General features: G+C 42.6%; 1 protein-coding gene across 1 annotated transcript in view; it reads left to right on the plus strand.

Annotated features, from left to right (window-relative positions):
• LOC147025094 (uncharacterized) overlaps positions 1-22,076 on the plus strand; it is a 46,690-nt gene that overhangs the window by 6,863 nt on the left and 17,751 nt on the right. The window contains exon 2 of the mRNA XM_085885714.1: positions 13,531-13,671. Coding sequence (XP_085741840.1) covers positions 13,531-13,671 — 141 coding nt within the window. The remainder of the gene's footprint in view (positions 1-13,530; positions 13,672-22,076) is intronic.

Raw genomic sequence — 22,076 nt, forward strand, 5'->3', positions numbered from 1 at the left:
TACTGAATAGCATGATATTTCAAAAATGTATTGGGCCCGATATGTTCTCGTGGATCAGGCATTATGTGGTGGAGGTATGCACTTTACCGAGTGGCCAAGTTTTTCCCTGTGTTGTTGTCACATCTCGTGTCTTTTTTTTTTAATCAAGACAGGATCTCGCGAATTAACCTCGATAGGTTCATCTATAGGAGTTCATGCAGGCAATTGAAGTGTGTGTGTGTGTGTGTGTGTGTGTGTGTGTGTGTGTGTGTGTGTGTGTGTGTGTGTGTGTGTGTGTGTGTTCCTGTTGGCTGCTATCTTCACACAGAGGTGCGTTAAATAATAATATATTCGTACACCCCAACGGTCGTACACGGATATTACGGGATAGGTTTAGGGGTTTAGATGGTAAGACTTCGTTCATGACCCACTTCTCAGTTGGTCTATGTAAAAAGGTCTCCTTTGCATTCCTGATCAGACGATACAGTTTTTACACTTCATAGAGTGTGATGTGTGTGCTTCAGACCATCAGACGGGATAATTTCCATCTGCACATTCAGCACTAAGAATTCTTTAAGCAGTTTATCAAGCTAATTGTCAAAACTTGTGTTATCCTTTTCTCATCGCTGTGGTTTATTAACAACTTTAAAATACTATTCTAAATGTTGGAACTAGATGTTGGGACTCCCATGTGGATGGGCCGGAAATAGATTTTTTTTTTTTTTGTATACCTTGGTCGAGGCTCATATGAGAGCGAACACACAACTCGTAGCAAGGATGCATGAGACAAGAGGGGCGGGAGTGGAAGGGACAAAACAGTGGGGAACAGACACATTAGGTGAACTGTGGAAGGGAGAGGGATGGGGATGGGACGGGGAACATGGCGAAGAGAAGATGGACATGACAGGGACTTTCAGGAAGGAAAGCAGGGGAATTGAAGGAAGTGGGCTTGGGTGGATTATCGGGGGTAGAAAAGATCGAGGATTTGGATGGGGGAAGATAAGAGGTGGTGGTGAACAGCTGTTTTGAAAGCCTGGAGGGAAGAATGGGAAAGAATAGAGTGAGGAAGTTTATTCCAAAGGCGGGAAAAAAGAGGAATGAAAGAGTGAAGATGAGCAGTGATTCGTGATTTTGGTAGTTTTACCAGAAGGTTGTTGGCGGACCTTGAGCGCCCTGTGGAAATGTGGTGGGGACAAATCGCAGAGAGTGCAGGGGGGGGGGGCAAGGCTGGAGAGGAGTCTGTAGAAGACAGAAAGACCACAGACCAACCTGCAGTGATTGAGTGAGAGGCCCAAAGAATCAGCTTCATTGCGGGAGATGCCGATGATCTTAAATGCCCTGGTTTCGACAACGTGAAGCTGAGAAAGGTGGGAGGCAGGAGCACCAGCCCAGAGGGGAGAGCAGTACTCCATCAGGCTACGGAAAAAAGCTTTGTAAGTGGTCAGGAGCTCAAGAGGGCCGAGGAAGGACTTTGCACGCCGGAGGATTCCCAGTCGGCGACTGGCTTTTGAGGCGAGGTTGGAAATGTGACTTTCCCAGGAAAGGTCATGGCAGATAGTGAGACCCAGAAGCTTGAAAGAAAAGACTTCTTCCAGAGGATTGTTGAGAAAGTGGATGGGGGGGGGGGGTTCTAAACGGACCTTTCGAAGAGACATAGTGAGAGTGTGAGATTTGTCTGGATTGAAAGACATGTTCCACGTGTTGGACTCGTTTGTGATTTTATCCAGATCTGCAGTGAGCGAAGAAGCTGCTGCTTGCCGGTCTGAGGGATGACAGATGGTACGGCAGAGGATGGAGTCGTCGGCAAAGAGAAATAGAGGATTTTCCAGAGAGTCCGAGAGATCATTGATGAAAACCAGAAAAAGAACAGGGCCCAGAACGCTACCTTGAGGAACTCCAGCCTGCACAGGAAGAGGGGATGAAAGAACTCCATTTAGGGCCACACGTTGACTGCGACAGGAGAGGAAGTCTGCGAGCCATGAGTGGAGATGGCCTTGAATACCATGGGAAGAGAGTTTGGTGAGTAGGGCAGGGTGCCAGACTGTGTCAAAAGCACGTGATATGTCCAGGGATACGGCTCGGATTTCCTGTCTGGCATTGAGGACCTCCATCCATTGATGGGAGAGCAGAAGCAGCATATCCAGGGTAGAGTGACCTGGTCTGAAACCAAATTGATGATTGGAAATCAAGCCATTGGAGAAGAGGAAGGATTTGATGTCTGAAGCGATGATGGATTCCATAACCTTGCTGATGATTGGGAGAAGGCTGATTGGTCTGTAGCTACAGGGATCTGTTTTTGCACCTTTTTTATGCAGGGCAGTGATGTTAGCAGATTTCCAAGCAGATGCAGATGACCTTGGGCAAATGAGAGGGTGAGCAAGAACAGAAGAGCAGGCTTTGAGGACACGTGGGCTGATGCCGTCTGGACCGGTTGCAGAATCTGACTCGAGGTTTGAAATCAAGCTCTCCACCTTGTCAGAAGAAAAAGATACAGAGTCCAGGGACAGTTGGGTGCGACTGGGTAAAGTGGGTAGAGATAGTGATGGGTTTAGGACACAAGATTTAGCTGCAAACACCGAGTTTAGACATTCAGCTTTATCACGTGTGGAATCAGCAGTGCGGCCATTTGAGGTAAGGGTGGGGATGGAGGGGGAACATACACCAGAAACAGATTTGATTAAACGACACCAGGATTTTGAGGAGGGAGAAAGGTTTGAGAGTTCAGACTTGAGATGAGAAAGATGTTGTTTTCTGGCTCTGCTGAGCGTAGATACACACTTGTTCCAAGCTTTGTGGAAAGAACTGAGATTGCCCTCAGTTGGGTTTGCTTTCCATGAGGCAAAGGCAAGTTGTTTCAGGACAACTGCCTCGCCACAAGTTTCAGTAAACCAAGGGCGGGAGGAAGGGAAGGACAACTGAACACGAGAGGGGATAAATCTGTGCATGAGGGAGAGCAAGTTTCTTTGAAAGAATTCCCAGGATGAGTTGATGTTTGAGAAAGTAGTGATAGGAGACCAGTCTGTAAGTTTGATGGCTGCTCGGAGACCCTGCCAGTCGGCTTGAGTGAAATGCCAGACTCGACGGCGGTGAGGTGGTTCTCTGATAACAGCCAGAGAGATGTCCACTTTAACAAGGACGTGGTCAGAAGAACCAATTGGAGCGAAGGAAGAGCAGCAGATTGGGAGCGATCCAAGTCGTACAATTATTTATTTATATATACATATATATTAACGTGGTGCATCATTCCTCGTTATTTTTTTTTTCGTTTTATTCTAAAAATATGGTGAATACAACGTACTGCGATGTTTGTAATCACGAATATAAATATTATAAAAAACACCTTCAAACCAACAAACACACATTTAATCTATTTTATCAAATATCTCCTCTTCAGTTGAAAACAAACCATTGTGATATCTGCTCAAAGGATGTTTTGAAGAGTAGTTATAAGAAGCACCTTCAATCACAAAAACACAAGAAGGATGAGTTTAAAGTAAAGGGAGACTATTATATTGAAAACACTGATGGGGCATTTGAAGGGCATATAAAAATAAGGATTTTTCAATGTGGAGAACCCAGTCCATCATCAATAGCTGAATCAATTGAAAGAGTGAAACCTGATGCTGAAAAAGTTATTAAAAAGACATTAATAGAAATGAAAACTTTAAAGTTTTATATGGGAGTGAAAATGAATATGAAAAGACAAGATGAAGAACAAAGTCCTTATATGAGAACAGATCTTCATTTTATAACATCATTTCAAGATTTTCTGAATAGTGGGGTTTATGAAGAACTATCAAGACAAGAGGAGGATGTTGATAATACAGTGGTAGGAAGTGGATTTAATATTTAAAAAATCATCTTTTTAGCCATACACATTCTGAAATCAGACCCTCTTAAAGCTTCTTCTTAAATTGAATTACCAAAAGAAATAAAACTAAAGAAGGCAGTTGTTAATATTAAGAACAATGATAATAAATGTTTTCTCTGGTCTGTTCTTGCTCACTTCCATCCACCAAATTGTAATTCAGAAAGAGTAAAACAATATATGAAATATGAGAATACCTTGGACATTAAAGATTTAAAATTCCCAATTCCACTAACAGATATTCCTAAATTTGAGAAAAAGAATAATCTTTCTATTAATGTATATGGATTAACTAGAGATAATAAAGTTCAGGTATTAAAGATTTCAAACAACTATAAAAATGAAGAAACACACATTGATCTTTTATAGTTTAGTGTTGGAAAGAATTCACATTATACATACATCAATAATTTATCGAGATTAATCTCTTCTTAGGTATTCAGAACAGCAAACAAAATATATCCTTGTAAGCGATGTCTTAATTCATTTCATACAAAAGAACGATTAGAACAACATTCAAAATATTGTAGTAATCATGAATCAGCTGTAATTACAATGCCTAAACCTGGTTAAAAGATTTCTTTTGAAGATTATAATAAATCTATCATGCACCCATTTGTGATATATGCTGATTTTGAATGTATCCTTAAAAAGATAAATACAGTAATCCAAACCTTCCCGCGCTAAGTGAAAATCCGCGATGAATGGACGCCTCCCCAAAAAATCGATTCGTCTGGTCTAGTCGGTTTGGGTTTGAGGAGCCTGAGATTGACTACTCTGGTCTGGTCGGTTTGGCAGTGATTGGGTTTGAGGTGCCGGATATCGACGAGTCTGGTCTGGTCGGTTTTGAGGTGCTGGGTATGAGCAGTGCTCGTCCAACGGCAGCAAAGCTTTTTCCTTCCCGAAGCAAATATCGAGCACCTTTACCTTAACCTTCTCCTGGAGCATCCCAGGACCGTCCTCTGGCGCTTCGGTTCCTTGCCAGAAGCCTTCGAAGGTGCAGGGCATTTGGGTGGCATCGTGGGGCTTGGAGAAAAAAACGTAGAAAATATTCGTAGTTCACAAGAGAAACTTTGTCTCGTGCGTTGTGTGACTGGTCGAGCACCACGCGTTATAATTTATTGCTTAAATAAATTATATTTTATATATTATCACCGCGATGTACCGGGGGAATCCGCAGAAAAAATTACTTACGTTCCAAGGGAAAACCCGCGATGAACCGGGGGCGCGATAGATGAAGCGGTGCTTGACTATACTGCTTCTCCTAATCCAAAATAATCATATACAAATAAATATCAAAAACATATTCCTTGTGGTTTCTGTTATTATATCAAATCATCTGTTGGAGAAAAGTAAAATAAACTTGAACATTATAGTGGGGAAAAAGCTTCACAAGAGTTTGTAAAACGATTAGAAAAGGATTATATACGACTAACTAAAACAATGAAAGAAACAAATTAACTGAAGAATAAAAATTAGAATTTAGAAAGAACATTATCTGCCATATTTGTGAGGAGGAAATTGAGGGAGAGGTCAAAGTTAGGGATCATTGTCATCTTTCTGGTAAATATAGAGGTCCCGCTCATTCCTGTTGTAATCTTTATTATAAATTTCCTTCTTTTATTCCAGTCTTTCTTCACAACAGCGCCAACTATGATACACATCTATTTATACATGAACTTTCAAAAACACCAGGGAATATTTCTGCCATAACAAACACAAGTAAAAAGTATATTTCATTTACAAAATGATATTCACAAAACCTTTAACTCGTATTAGGTTTCTAGATTCTTACAAGTTTATGAGAACACCACTAGCTGACCGCGCATCAAATCAAAGCTCCTCGGCGTCTTTTCCAAATCTTAATTCATTCTTTCCAAAAGAGGAAATTCTAACTAAAGAGGAAATTCAGATTAAAGAGGAAATTCTAATTACTGAGGAAATTAATGAAGAAATTCTAACTGAAGATGAAATTCAAACTATAAAGAAAATTCAAACGATGAATGAAATTCTTACGAAAGAGGAAATTCTGATTAAAGATGAAATTCTGATTAAAGAGGGAATTCTAACTCGAGAGGAAATTCAAACAAGGAATGAAATTCGAAGTAAAGAGAAAATTCTTACAAGTAAGGGAATTTATCCTTAGGATTATATGGATTCATTTTTGAGATTTAAAGAAACACAACTTCCTTCAAAAGAAAGTTTCTATAATAACCTTTATGAAGAAGAGATAAGTGATAAGGAATATAAACACGCACAAGAAATTTGGAAAATATTGAAGATAAAGAACCTTGGAGAATATCATGATTTGTATCTAAAAAACATGTTTTATTGTTAGCTGATGTGTTTGAAGCTGTTAGATCACTCTGTCATCATAAAAGTTATGGATTAGATCCTGCCCACTATTTCACAGCTCCTGGTTTAGCTTGGAGTGCAATGTTGAAAATGACAAAACAAGATATAGATTTAATGAGTGATGGAGATATGCTTTTGATGATTGAGAAGTCTAAGAGAGGTGGAATATCACATGTTCAAAAAGATATGCGAAAGCAAACATTAAATATCTTCCAAATTATGATAGTGAAAAAGATAGTAATTATTTCATGTATTTTGATGCTAATAATTTGTATGGATGGGCAATGCCTCAATCTCTGCCTAATGGTAAATTAGAGTGGGTGAAAGAAAAGGATTATGAAAAGGTTTTGATGAATATTGTTATTTATTTTCAAGAGGAATTGAATGAGGAAGAAGAAGGTTATTATTTTGAAGTTGATTTGAGGTACCCGAGTGATCTTCATAATAAGCATAAAGACCTTCCTTTTGCATGTGAGAAAGAAACCCCAAAGAAAGAATGGTTAAGTGATAATCATAAAAGTTTTAATATTAAAGGCAAATCAACAGAAAAGTTATGAACAACATTCTATGATAAAGAGGGATATGTTTTGCATCAGAGAAGCTGAAAACAGTTTTTGAGAGAAGGATTGAGAGTAGCTAAAATTCATAGTTTTAAAATTTAAACAAAGTCCTTGGATGAAAAAGTATATTAAATTCAATACAGATATGAGAACAAATACAAAAGTAAAATTTGAAGGGAAATTCTATAAATTGATGAATAATGCTGTCTTTGGAAAGACAATGGAGAATGATAGAAACAGGCAAAACCTTAGATTTGCAACATCTTGGAAAGAAGCTTCTAGATTGATAAATAAGCAATTTTTGAGAGAGAAGATGTTTTTTTCAGAGAACTTTTCTGCTATTCATATGGAAAAGGAAAGTATTGTAATGGATAAACCCATTTATATTGGAACAGCAGTTCTTGATTTATCAAAGATATTAATGTATGATTATTTGTATAATGACTTAAAGAAAGAGTATGGTGAGAATGTTTCATTGTTGTGCATGGACACTGATAGTTTTATTCTAGATATAAAAACTGATGATGTTTATAAAGATATGAAGAAAAATATTGGAGTATATGATACAAGTAATTTTAGTAAGAAGAGCGAGTTCTTTTCAGAAAAGAATGAAAAGGTTATTGCTAAGTTTAAGGATGAGTTGGGTGGAAAAGTAATGAGTGAGTATATTGGATTGAGAGCAAAGGCATATGCTTATAAGTATGGTGATCAGATTGATAAGAGGAAAGGGAATAAAGAAATATGTAATAAAGAAATCAATAACTTTTAGAAATTATTATAATTGTTTGATGAATAAGAAAGAAGAATATAGGAAAATGAATACAATAAGATATTATAAATATAAGATGAATAGTGAAGAAGTAAATAAAAAGGCATTAGGAGCCTTTGATGATAAGAGATTTATTTTAGATAATGGAATAGATTGTGTTCCATATGGATATTGTATGATAGAGTGTATAGAATAGATTGTGTTTTAACGATGGGAAGATGGGTTAGGGTTTTTAAGGCTACCGCCACCTTTTTCACAATATATAAATGGTCGAACCAAGTATTAATCAAACTAAAGAGTGGAGAAAATCTCAGTCTTGGTATATAAATGGAAAACATAATGAATGTGAAAAATATCAAATAAGTGTTATTGAAAAAATAACTAAAACAAATAAGCGAATAAATTTTATGACTAGTGAGTTGGAGGATGTAAAAAAAAAAAAATTAATATCCTTGAATGGACTGAAAACTTTGATGGTTATCACTTGAACAATGGAAAAATAATTTACTACAATCTCAAAATGATATGCAACTCACGAGGTAGTCAGACGAGATCAATGAGAGAAGTATATCATTTCATAATGACACAAAAGGGGTATCTTGAAAAATATAAAGATTCAAATGTTTTATTTTTAAATATTTTAGATGGGGATTATTGTGCAAAGAAAATTAAACTATTGAAGGAATTTGAGAATGAACAAATCTTTATAGGTTCAATGAGTGAGCTAAACAATATGTATTGGTTATTTGAAAAAAAGTGCTCCTCGGCTAAAAGGGGAGGCTATTAAAATCTCCATTCACTGACATGTTTTAGATATTTCAACACCAGAGAATTCAACAGGTTGGGATAAAAAGGGGGTTTATTTTGAGGGAAAAAATATGAATCGCTGAGAATCCCCCATTCATTAACATGGGGGAAAGTGAGCCAGAATCAGTATATTCACCCAACTCAGGTACCATGGAAATACCCATCATGATACTGTGCAATGTTAACCCCAAGAAGGCATTCCTACAACAATATTATGCATCACTTTTAACACATCTATGTCATTCTCAGACATCATCACAAACTTTAAAAAAACAAACAAAGCACACCCAGGCTGAACACATGTAGTAATCAGAGAGCATCTGCAATCCACTTTGTAAATTTTTCCAAAAGTGATTTTTCACTTTTATTTCAGAGTTGACATGTTATTGAACAGATTGAGCTTGTTCCCCCTCAAAAAAAATTCTTTTTTTGGTAAAGTGATGACATCACCAAAACATTCACCTGAAATTGAATGGACAATTTACAATTATCTTTGTGACAAAAGTGAGAATACGATATTTGTCGGTTGCGAAGCTATGCCTTTTGGAGCCAGGGTAGAGCTGCTTTTTTTCGATGCACATTGAAAATGTGCCAACCAAAAGAGCATTGCCTTGGCAAGGTCATCTTGATGTCAAACAAATTTTTTCCATTATGATTATAATATTGTTGTTTTCCTAAGTTATTGAGGAGGGCATGGAAATCACAGGACCTCCGCTTTAGTTCGTCCCCTGACATTTACGTAAATCAAGTGTCATAGTCTAACTTACTGAATGTGACAGCTCAATGCAAAGGGTGCACCATAATCTTTAATCAAAGTCCTCTTCAAGATCCAAGGGTTCTTCTTTCTTTGCACAATATTCTCCGCAACCACAAACATTGGAGCACACAAGACCACTTTTCTGGCAACCACAGGAATTATTCTGACAAGTCTTATAGTTACAATTTCGAAGTTGCAAGACAGCTTCACGAGCATGATTGATGGGCGTGACGTGAGACGCATGGAGAGGAAGAGGGCGTAGGAGGCGAGTAATCGAGGGCCGCAGAGGATCTCGCTTTTGCTCCTGGCATGACAAAGGCTGCACAATTCTCGTATTCGTGCTGTGAATTTGCAGCCTGCTGGGCAAGGCACTGGCCGTTGGCTGTCCAACTCAGAGATCGCGTCGTCGTGTGGACCATTGTTGTGAACAGACCGAGTGTGGGAGAGGAACGTCGGCATATTCGCTCTGCAGAATAAACTACAGCGCCATTTGTGAGCCATGACATCGAGTGTCATCTCCACACTGCCTGATGAAGTGCTTGGCACCATTTTGTTTGGCGTGTCTCGGAACCGCCTTGATTCCACGTTCCATAAAGACCATCTGGACCAGGCGAAGTGCTGAAGCAAAGGAGGGATTTTTCTTTGGTTCATTTTTCCCTTGTCTGTGTTTAAGTCAGTGTGGAGGCACCTCAATTGGAATCAGGTTGAGGTTACCTCACGTTTTCTTTCATTATTATAATTTGAATTGTTGTCATTGTACACATTTGATTATTGTTATTAAATTATTATTTACTTAATTCAATTTGCTTGTGTCCATGTATTTGTGCCATTCTGGTACATCACTTAACTGTTTTCCCACGCGCGCATTAATCTCCGAGTCTCGACTGTAGGTCTCCAAGGGAGAAGTTTGGCCATCTGTCCAGGTAGGGGTAAAAAAAAACCCTGGATGCAACAATAGCAAACACCTCAGTATCTACTGAAAAGACATCAAGCTTGGTCGTAGGATCTTTATCCATAATGTCGACAACATGCAATAGCAACAGCTGATCTCTTTCTTCGAGTGAGTGCTCACCTGCTCGCATTTCTGGAAGACTCACAATCTTAGAAATAGAATGGTTGGTCTCCATCTGAGTATGATACGCCACGAGAACCTCAGCTGCACCTTTGAAATGGTTTATTCTTTCATCCTCAGATAAACCATATTTATACAGCGCCTTCAGAAAGTATTCACACCCCTCCAATTTTTTTCACATTTTGTTGTGTTCGAGCCTGAATTTAAAATAGATTATTCTTGTCACTGTCATAATAAAAAAATTCTTGTCACTGAGCTGCACAAAATACTTCATAATGACAATGTGAAAACATGTTTTTAGAAATTTTTACAAATGTAATAAAAATGAAAAGCTGAAATATCTTGTGTCAATAAGTATTCAACCACCTGAGTCAATATTTTGTAGAAGCGCCTTATGCAGGATGACAGCTTCGAGTCGTCTTGGGTATGTCTGCATCAGCTTTGCACATCTAGATTTGGGGATTTTCTCCCATTCTTCCTTGCAAATTTTCTCAAGTTCTGTCAAGATGGATGGGGAGTATCGGTGAACAGGAATCTTCAAGGCTTTCCGCAGATTCTCAAAGGGATTCAAGTCTGGGCTTTGACTGGGCCACTCAAGGACTTTCACATTCTTGTTCTGAAGCCATTCCAGTGTTGCTTTGGCTCTATGTTTTGAGTCATTGTCCTGTTGGAACATTAACCTTCGCTGCAGTCTAATGACTTTTGCATGCCTCAATAATTCGTGGGTATTTGGTTCCATTCATTGTTCCCTCTATCTTTACAAGTCTCTCAGTCCCTGCTACTGAAAAGCATCCCCATAGCATGATGCTGCCACCACCATGCTTCACTGTCGGGATGATGTAAGATTGGCGATGAGCTTTGCTCGGTTTCTGCCAGATGTAGTGCTTTGCATTCAGGCCAAAGAGTTCAATTTTTATCTCATCAGACCACAGAATCTTTTGCCTCATACTCTCAGAGTATTTCACGTGCCTTTTTGCAAACTCCAGGTGTGTTGTCATGTGCCTTTTTCTCAGGAGTGGCTTCCATATTGCTACTCTCCCATAAAGCCTAGAATTGTGAAGTGCTACAGAGACTGTTGTCCTTCTGGCAGGTTCTCCCATCTCAGCCAAGGAAGACTGTAGTTCTGTCAGAATGGTCATTGGGTTCTTGGTAACCTCCCTGATCAATGTCTTTCTTGCCCTGTTGCTCAGTTTGGTCAGACGGCCAGCTCTAGAAAGAGTCTGGGTATTTCCATGTTCCTTCCATTTCCGAATGATGGAGCTCATTTTGCTTTTGGGAACTTTCAACACTCCAGAAATTGTTTTATACCCTTCCCCAGATCTATGCCTCCTCATAATTATATCATGGAGTTCTACAGACAGTTCCTTGGACTTCATGGTGGAGTTTCTACTCTGACATGCACTGTTAACTTTGGAGCCTTGTATCGAAAGGCGTGTTTCTTTGTAAGTCATGTCGAATCAATTGAATTGGCCACAGGTGGACTCCAATCAAGTTAGACATCTCAAGGATGATCAAAGGAAAATGGATGCATTCAAACTCAATTTGGTGCATCATAGTAAAGGGGTTGGATACCTATTGACACAAGACATTTCAGATTTTCATTTTTGATTCATTTGTAATGATTTCTAAAAACACGTTTTCACTTTGTCATTGTGGGGTATTTTGTGTAGATCGTGACAAAAAAACAACTTAAATGTAATCCATTTTAAATACAGGCGGTAACACAAGAAAATGTGGAAAAAAAATTTGAGGGGTGTGAATAGTTTCTGAAGACATTGTACGTGCAAGAAAGTCTTTGATGCTCTTAAATTACATGTCATCATTTTCATGACAATGAATCGAATTTGTTTTAATTGTTCTCTTCTCACGCGTTGCCTCCTTAAGTGAGTCTGACAAATACTGATCGAAGAGTCCTCTGACTTATTGTGTGCATACCTCATGTTTGCCACAGTGTCAACGAACTTCTCAGCAAAATGCCTTGCATTTGTCATGTCAGGTGTCTTGATATTACGAACTATGCACAAGGCATCCATCAGCTGGACACATCTATTCGAGTGCTATTCTCTTCCACTTCAGCAACATCACTGGGGAGCAACAATTCCATGATTGACGCATACATTAAAATTAGATAGATGGAGGTGTAATGTTGAATTCATATTGACCAATTGCCTTGTGGAGATCGACCTCTGGTCTGCTTCTCGTCATGGTTAGTCATCTTGCAAACAATTTTCTTTCTTTTTTATCTATCAATTCTATATATTACTAAAACTCTCATCTTGGAAATATGTATGTATGTATGTATGCATGTTCCCGAAATACAGCCAAAATGGAACACCATAGGACAAAAATTTATGGCCACCGAACTCACCATTCTCCTGCAGTGTGCAGTATTAAGTTTCGTTCAAATCTGGCAACAAAAGCATTATTAAAAAATCAATTCCTGATTCAGTCAAGTACTCTTTGGGAGTATTTGATCAATGCAAACAACCTCAGTGGTATAGTTCGCTGGAGCTATCTTTTTTTTTTTTGAAATTATTTTTTCATCAACCGCTGTCACAACGGGAACCCAACGGGTTCACAGCTCATCTCCTAGTTACGAATTTAACTATTTACATTTGGCAAATGCACCCACATCTTTGAAAAAAACGATTTGTTCATTTTCTGTGGTGCCCGAATTTGTTTGCAGCTTTCTTCCCCAAATCATCGTGATTAAAGAACATCATGTTTTATTGCATCTGAAGGAACACCAAAAATTTGAATTGGACTTAATTTGGGAGTATTTGATCAATGCAAACAACCTCAGCGGTATAGTTCGCTGGAGCTATCTTTTTTTATTTTATTTTATTATTTTTTTCATCAACCGCTGTCACAATGGGTTCCCAGGTCATCTAGTAGTTACTGCTTAGCTATTGACTTTTGGAAACTGCACCCACATCTTTGAAAAAAAATGATATTTGTTCATTTTCTGTGGTGCCCGAATTTGTTTGCAGCTTTCTTCCCCAAATCATCGCGATTAAAGAACATCATGTTTTATTGCATCTGAGGGAACACCAAAAATTTGAATTGCACTTAATTGTGATATTATAATTTCACTGATATTTAATTGCATTTCAGGCCCGATGTTCAATCGCCTTATTCTTCCATCTGATGGTTTAACCTTTCAAAAAAGTACAATTTCTATTACTTGATATTTCATTACTTTGGAAAATGACCTGTTTTGTCTCTTCAAACATCAGCAGAGCCACACCATCATCCCCTATGCCTACACCACCCCAACCGTTCACCCCCCATTTTACTCCATTAATGAGTAAATAGCCTATGAATTAAACCTGGTTATCATTATGCTTTCTTATCCACAATCAGGTGCTGGAACTGGGCTTTGGACCAGGTATTGGCCTGAAAAACGCCCTCGCAAAACTTGGACCTCATGGCCGTTTATATGGAGTTGACCCATCAGAATACATGCATTCTGTAGCCAGCCGACGTCTTGCATCCGGAATCCAGGTACAAGAGGTGTTCACAATGTTCCTGGAATGGTGGATTCATTCGCACCGTTATAACGGGTGATTTCTCATAAATGTGCCTATATGCATGTTATATGGCTTGATGCGATTAGTTTCATTCATGTGATATTGTTTAGTGCTCCATCATGCAATTATGGATCTCACTAAAATTGAGTATTAAGGTCTCATCAAAGTTTTGTGCATACAAGGTGCCAGCTCCAAGGAATGCTGCAACCGGAGATGACAACCGTCCGGAGTATCAAATAATGTGTGAATACATCTCTCTGGACGTTTATAAGCATGACAGCTGAAATGGGATACATTCGAGAATCTCTTCACCTGAGCCTACTTCAAAATTTTAAAATGCAGAATTGACCATAGCAGCAGTTCCGACGGCTAAAAAAACAACAAAGTGTTAATTTGTCCAATTTGGGCATTGTTTGACAATCCGGATAGGTTTTTAAGTTTTGAAATTCAGCTCAGGTAAAGAGATTCTTGAGGTTATTGCATGTGTGGAAACTAAATAAAGCCACAAACACTCGGAGAGGCCTGGAATGTCAAACGATGTCCGAATTGGATAAATGCACACTTTTTTTTTTTTTTTTACAGTTAGAACAACTGCTGAGGCCATTAATTGTCTTCAAATATGGTGTTTTTTTTAAATCATGCACGCCCATGGAGTTCCCCAAGTATGCATGCAAAGTTTGGGGCCGCAAGGCTTCATGGTTTTGGAATTATGGATGAGACTGACTTATTGACAGATTGATGGACTGACACACTGACATTTATGATGAAGTTGCAAATACAACCCGGGGGAGAGTAAAGTAGAGGATGGAGGGAGGGGAGAGGAGACGTTGGAGGGAGAGGAGAGGATGGAGGGAGGGGAGAGGATGGATGGAGGGAGGGGAGAGGAGAGGAGAGGAGAGGAGAGGGTGGAGGGAGTGGAGAGGACGGACAGAGGGAGTGGAGCGGACGGACACAGGGAGTGGAGAGGACGGACAGAGGGAGTGGAGAGGACGGACAGAGGGAGTGGAGAGGACGGACAGAGGGAGTGGAGAGGACGGCCAGAGGGAGTGGAGAGCCCGGCCAGAGGGAGGGGAGAGGAGAGGACGGCCAGAGGGAGGGGAGAGGAGAGCACGGCCAGAGGGAGGGGAGAGGAGAGGACGGCCAGAGGGAGGGGAGAGGAGAGGACGGCCAGAGGGAGGGGAGAGGAGAGGACGGCCAGAGGGAGGGGAGAGGAGAGGACGGCCAGAGGGAGGGGAGAGGAGAGGACGGCCAGAGGGAGGGGAGAGGAGAGGACGGCCAGAGGGAGGGGAGAGGAGAGGACGGCCAGAGGGAGGGGAGAGGAGAGGACGGCCAGAGGGAGGGGAGAGGAGAGGACGGCCAGAGGGAGGGGAGAGGAGAGGACGGCCAGAGTGAGGGGAGAGGAGAGGACGGCCAGAGTGAGGGGAGGGGAGAGGAGAGGACGGCCAGAGTGAGGGGAGGGGAGAGGAGAGGACGGCCAGAGTGAGGGGAGGGGAGAGGAGAGGACGGCCAGAGTGAGGGGAGGGGAGAGGAGAGGACGGCCAGAGTGAGGGGAGGGGAGAGGAGAGGACGGCCAGAGTGAGGGGAGGGGAGAGGAGAGGACGGCCAGAGTGAGGGGAGGGAGAGGAGAGGACGGCCAGAGTGAGGGGAGGGGAGAGGAGAGGACGGCCAGAGTGAGGGGAGGGGAGAGGAGAGGACGGCCAGAGTGAGGGGAGGGGAGAGGAGAGGACGGCCAGAGTGAGGGGAGGGGAGAGGAGAGGACGGCCAGAGTGAGGGGAGGGGAGAGGAGAGGACGGCCAGAGTGAGGGGAGGGGAGAGGAGAGGACGGCCAGAGTGAGGGGAGGGGAGAGGAGAGGACGGCCAGAGTGAGGGGAGGGGAGAGGAGAGGACGGCCAGAGTGAGGGGAGGGGAGAGGAGAGGACGGCCAGAGTGAGGGGAGGGGAGAGGAGAGGACGGCCAGAGTGAGGGGAGGGGAGAGGAGAGGACGGCCAGAGTGAGGGGAGGGGAGAGGAGTGGACGGCCAGAGTGAGGGGAGGGGAGAGGAGTGGACGGCCAGAGTGAGGGGAGGGGAGAGGAGAGGACGGCCAGAGTGAGGGGAGGGGAGAGGAGAGGACGGCCAGAGTGAGGGGAGGGGAGAGGAGAGGACGGCCAGAGTGAGGGGAGGGGAGAGGAGAGGACGGCCAGAGTGAGGGGAGAGGAGAGGACGGCCAGAGTGAGGGGAGGGGAGAGGAGAGGACGGCCAGAGTGAGGGGAGGGAGAGGAGAGGACGGCCAGAGTGAGGGGAGGGAGAGGAGAGGACGGCCAGAGTGAGGGGAGGGGAGAGGAGAGGACGGCCAGAGTGACGGGAGAGGAGCGGACGGCCAGAGTGAGGGGAGAGGAGAGGACGGCCAGAGTGAGGGGAGAGGAGAGGAGCGGACGGCCAGAGTGAGGGGAGAGGAGAGGAGCGGACGGCCAGAGTGAGGGGAGAGGAGCGGACGGCCAGAGTGAGGGGAGAGGAGCGGACGGCCAGAGTGAGGGGAGAGGAGCGGACGGCCAGAGTGAGGGGAGAGGAGAGGACGGCCAGAGTGAGGGGAGAGGAGCGGACGGCCAGAGTGAGGGGAGAGGAGAGGAGCGGACGGCCAGAGTGAGGGAGAGGAGAGGAGCGGACGGCCAGAGTGAGGGGAGAGGAGCGGACGGCCAGAGTGAGGGGAGAGGAGCGGACGGCCAGAGTGAGGGGAGAGGAGCGGACGGCCAGAGTGAGGGGAGAGGAGCGGACGGCCAGAGTGAGGGGAGAGGAGCGGACGGCCAGAGTGAGGGGAGAGGAGCGGACGGCCAGAGTGAGGGGAGAGGAGCGGACGGCCAGAGTGAGGGGAGAGGAGCGGACGGCCAGAGTGAGGGGAGAGGAGCGGACGGCCAGAGTGAGGGGAGAGGAGCGGACGGCCAGAGTGAGGGGAGAGGAGCGGACGGCCAGAGTGAGGGGAGAGGAGCGGACGGCCAGAGTGAGGGGAGAGGAGCGGACGGCCAGAGTGAGGGGAGAGGAGCGGACGGCCAGAGTGAGGGGAGAGCAGAGGACGGCCAGAGTGAGGGGAGAGCAGAGGACGGCCAGAGTGAGGGGAGAGCAGAGGACGGCCAGAGTGAGGGGAGAGCAGAGGACGGCCAGAGTGAGGGGAGAGCAGAGGACGGCCCGAGTGAGGGGAGAGGAAGCTTGGAAGGGGAAAATGGCGAGGGGGGTGGGGGGAGAGCGACGCCTCACCAAATGTTGCGATACACTGCAGGAGGGAGTGGTGTCAGGAGCAGATGGGACAGAGACAGCGAGAGAGACAGAAAGAGTGAGAGTGAGGGGGAAGGAGGAAAAAAAAAAAGATAGAAAGGTGAGGGGTAGAGGTGGGGTTGTCAAAGAGAATGATGTTATGCTTAATGACCAAACACACCAAAAATAAAACTCGTGTCAGAACAGCTGTACACACAACGACACAACAGAGTTTGTGAAGTAATTCGCTCGCACATCTGCAAAAGCTTTGATGTAACAATTCCAGAGAATTCGTGAGAACATGAACCAAAAGCAATCACTGAAAACATGAAAGTACCACTCACCTACGACCTCACGATCCCATCGAGTGTGAACCTCGAAAACAAAGCATTGTGACCAAATATCATACGTGGGTACAAATCAGAGAAGGCATTGGTAATTGAGGTGTTGATACCAGTGATTTTGGACTAAACAATGAATATTCACACTGTCATGGAGGGAGGGAGGGGGAGAGTGGAGGAGAGGACAGGGCAGAGGGAGGATAGAGGAGATTAAATCCAGAAAATGAGGATACTAAAAAAAGATGCACATTTTGGACTAAATCAAGAAAATGACAAAGTACCAAGACATCAAGAATGAAGTGAAAAGATCCTGGAAGCTGAAGAATGTCAAAGTTGTACCAGTGATGATGAAGATCCTCACGGGAATGATGACGAAGAACATCACAGAGGAATAATAAAAACCATCCCTGGGAATATCACCACAAACGAACTGCAGTTGGAAGCTGTGCTGGGCCCAGCGACGATCCTGAAGAGAGACCTCAGCACAAAACTATGAGAACGGAAAACTTCACAGCTTTGTCTGTGCATCGTGTCACCTTACTGAAATGAAGGTGGATACTTTGAATCCACCCTGGGAGGACTGCATTCCACATTCTGAAACCCACACATGTAGATATCAATCAACGACACACACACACACACACACACACACACACACACACACACACACACACACACACACACACACACACACACACACACACACACACACACACACACACACACACACACACACACACGGCTACTTTGAGACCTGGAGCGAGAGCATTTGAAACCCACGCTATCTTCCTGGCAGGAATTAAGAAAATGAATCGTAGATTGCTCACTATTGTCAGCAGAGACCTTGGAGCATCAGAAGGGCACTGTCATGGGTTGTGCTACAGATCCTACACATATAAGGGAGGAAAAGGCTGTCAGCAGTGGTGACATGAAGAAAACCAAAATGATGAAGCTTAGTATGAGATTGCTCAAAGTCACTCGCACAATGAGGTGTTTCTGTTTATTAGGAATGAGCTTTCCCCAACCCCCAGGTGATTGCGATGGCTGATCTCATATTTCGACTGGTTGCATCGATTAAATCTCATCATGAACAGGTGAAGAACTCCTTTAAGAAGCACCTCCGCCAAAGCCTAGAAAGTGAGTTTGATAAAGCCATAGATATCTTTGCCAGTGAGAAAGGGAACTTCTTCTCTTTCCTGATACTTGTCAATAATGAAACTTGCCCAGGCCTACCAGATGCTGAAATCAGAGTTGCAGATCCTGAAATCTCTCAATGCAGAAGAGGTTATAGCACTTCAGGTGAGAGCAGAGATCAGAAAGAAAGATTTCCCTCAGGCCTGGCCACCACTGGTAGTGGAAGCAGAGGAAAGTGGACCCATCATCCCAGAGTCTGTCATCCTCTTTCTGCGATATTTACTGACAGGCACCATGGACAACGGCCATGCATCCCAAAGAGTTCAATGGCTTGTAAGCTCATTTGGTCATGAATTGATATATGCTATCACTCATGGCAAGACAAAGCTACACATTCACATGACTCTGAGAATTTGCTTTAAGTCTCCGAATATAGAACTCGTGCAGATCCTCAACCGATTTGGTGACGATGTATCCTCTTCCCATCATCCGACTCCCAGATGGAAGATATTGACACTGCCCGGTGTCTGTAGAAGCTCTTCGTATCAAAAGATGACATTGTCCCCTTTCTAGCAAACACCCATCATGGCGTTTTCACTAGCCTGGGACAATATTGACTGACTTGAGGAGACCAGCAGTGGTGAGGGGACATTCCACAGAATCAATGGAATTGCAATCCAAGCAAAGGCAGTTTACGTGCAGCCAGCTAAATCCTTACCCCTGTTGACAAGACAAAGAAGAGAAGCATCAATACTTCACAGCCGATGCTGCCCACATACAATGTTTGGTAGAGAGGGCCCAACCCAAACTGAAAATATAGATGTTGACCCTGCCGTTGTCCTGTCTGTGAGATAGAAGAACCTCACCTGGGTTTTGTCCTGCACATCAGAGGAAGAAGACCAGTCAATCAGCAGCTGGACTGCTTCAATATCCTGATTCAAGTTGATGTCACAATCCTCGATCAGGACAACATTGGCTATCTACCACCCCCCCCTGTCGCCACCAATCGATGCTCCTGCAACAAAAATGTTAACTGTCACTATTCATGATTCATTCATTCATTCACAAAGTGCTGAATCACTCACTCACCATGATGCAAAGCTTCAGGCACTGCACACTAAGGCTGCCGAGATAATATGAAAACATTCTGAGAAGTAAATGTTTCCTCGGGGTGGGGACATTATCTAAGTTAAAAATCATAGTTACACTTTGCACATACCCCCCCCCCCACAATTCACCCCCCAAGATAGTACCAATAAGTGAAATTTCTAGTCCTGGCCCATGTTCTAAGGGTTAATGCCTGAAATGACAGCTCTTTCTAGCTTACCATGGCCAACTTTATCACTCCTCTGCTCGCTTGAGATGAAATGTAACTTCACCAATGGGATCCTGAAGCCAAATTTAAATCCATGCAGTGCAAGTACAAGAAAAATTCTGTCACCTCAGATAAATTTAATCTAACAATCAGCCAGCATTGTCATGGCCTCGATTTTCTGTGCTGCCAAGTGCCAAGGGAAACTCATTGATTGGCTAACTGACTCGCTTTTCCTTCAGGATTTGAGGTCACACCTGCATGAGCACCAATTTCCTTCAATGATTACCGTGCATTGCAGTCAATAAATATTATTTTGTAAAATTAAACAAAAGTCAGTGTGTCTTGAAGTTTTGTTCACGTCTCATTCCTTTAACCTTTTCAGCCAATCCCCCCTAAGTTTGCACCTCGCTCGCCAAAAACATGGACCAACTTCGATCCTCTCATCCCAACTCTCTCTTCCTCAAATGTGGTGACTTCAATTGTCATCATGCCAGTTGGCTGGGTGTGGGTACCTCTCTCACCTGCCATGGCTCTTCAGCAAAAGACTTCTGCGACTTATTGGGACTGACACAACCTGTTAACTTTCTGAACCACATCTCAACCAATGATACTCCATCTCTTCTGGATCTCATTTTGACCAATTTCCCCTGAAAATATCTGCTGTTCTTCCTTTGCTCCAATCACTTCATCTGACCACATGCTTATCAAAGTAGACATCTATCTGACTATTATTAGAGAAACACCTCAGCGCCATTGAGTCTGACATTTCACTCAGGCCGACTGGCAAAGACTTCAAGCAGCCATCAAACTTCTAGACTGGTCTCCCATCTTTACTTTCTCTGACATCAACTCATCTTGGGAATTCTTTCATAGAAATTTGCTCTCTCTCATGCACAGATATATCCCCTCTTGTCTTCAGTTGTCCTACCCTTCCTCCCATCCATAGTACACTGAAGCTTGTGCTGAGGCAGTTGTCCTGAAACAACTTACCTTCGCCTCATGGAAGGCAAATCCAACTGAAGACAATCTCAGTTCCTTTCACAAAGCTCGGAACTAGTGTCTCTCTACCTTCAGGAGAGCCAGGAAACGACATCTTTCTAATCTCAAGTCTGAACTCTGAAACCTGTCTCCCTCATCCAAATCCTGGTGGCAAATCCTGGTGGGCAAATAGGTCTGGCTCGCAGTCAGGGTTCCAATTCATCCCAAAGTTGATCGATGGAGTTTAGGTCAGGGCAGTAGGGTGAATATACTGATTCTGGCTCACTTTTCCCCATGTAAGTGAATGGGGGATTTTCAGCGATTCATATTTTTTTCCCCTAAAAATAAACCCCCTTTTTATCCCAAGGTATATTTATTTGTCTCCCCTTTTAACTGAGGGGCACTCTTTTCAAATAACCAATGTAATAAGATAACGATTTGTTCAAGGAGTAATGTGATTTGTTAAAGGTGATTCTAAAGAAATATCTGAAACATGTAAGCCTCGGGGCACTCTTTTTCAAATCACCAATGCATATTGTTTAGCTCACTCTTTGAACCTATAAAGATTTGTTCATTCTCAAATTCCTTCAAACGTTTAATTTTCTTTGCACAACAATCCCCATCTAAAATACATTTGAATCTTTATGTTTTTTAAGATACCCCTTTTGTGCCATTATGAAATGACAAACTTCTCTTAATGCTCTTGTTTGACCACCTCCTGAGCCACATCATTTTGAGATTATAGTAAATTGTTTTTCCATTGTTCAATTGATAACCATCAAAGTTTTCAGTCCATTCAAGGATATTTAATTTTTTCTTTACATCCTCTAACTTACTATTTTTGAAATTGATACGCTTATTTGTTTTATTTACCTTTGTTTCAGTTATTTTTTTCAATAAGACTTATTTGATATTTTTCACATTCATTATGTTTTCCATTTATATACCAAGACTGAGATTTTCTCCACTCTTTAGTTTGATTAATACTTGGTTTGACCAATTATATGTTGTGAAAAAAGTGGCGGAAGCCCTTAAAAAACCCTAACCCATCTTCCCATCGTTAAAACACAATCTATTCTATACACTCTATCATACACTATCCATATGGAACACAATCTATTACATTATCTAAAATAAATCTCTTTTCATCAAAGGCTCCTTATGCCTTTTTATTTACTTCTTCACTATATATCATATGTTTGTAACTTCTTATTGTATTCATTTTCCAATATTCTTCTTTCTTATTCATCAAACAATTATAATAATTTCTGAAAGTAATTGATTTCTTTATTACATATTTCTTTATTCCATTTAACCTCTTATCAATCTGATCACCTTACTTCTAAGCATATGCCCTTGCTCTCAATCCAATAAACTCACTCATT

The sequence above is a fragment of the Eptatretus burgeri genome, chromosome 6, assembly GCF_056783735.1.
Source record: "Eptatretus burgeri isolate ZD-2024b chromosome 6, Ebu_testis_v1, whole genome shotgun sequence".
NCBI classification, from domain to species: Eukaryota; Metazoa; Chordata; class Myxini; order Myxiniformes; family Myxinidae; genus Eptatretus; species Eptatretus burgeri.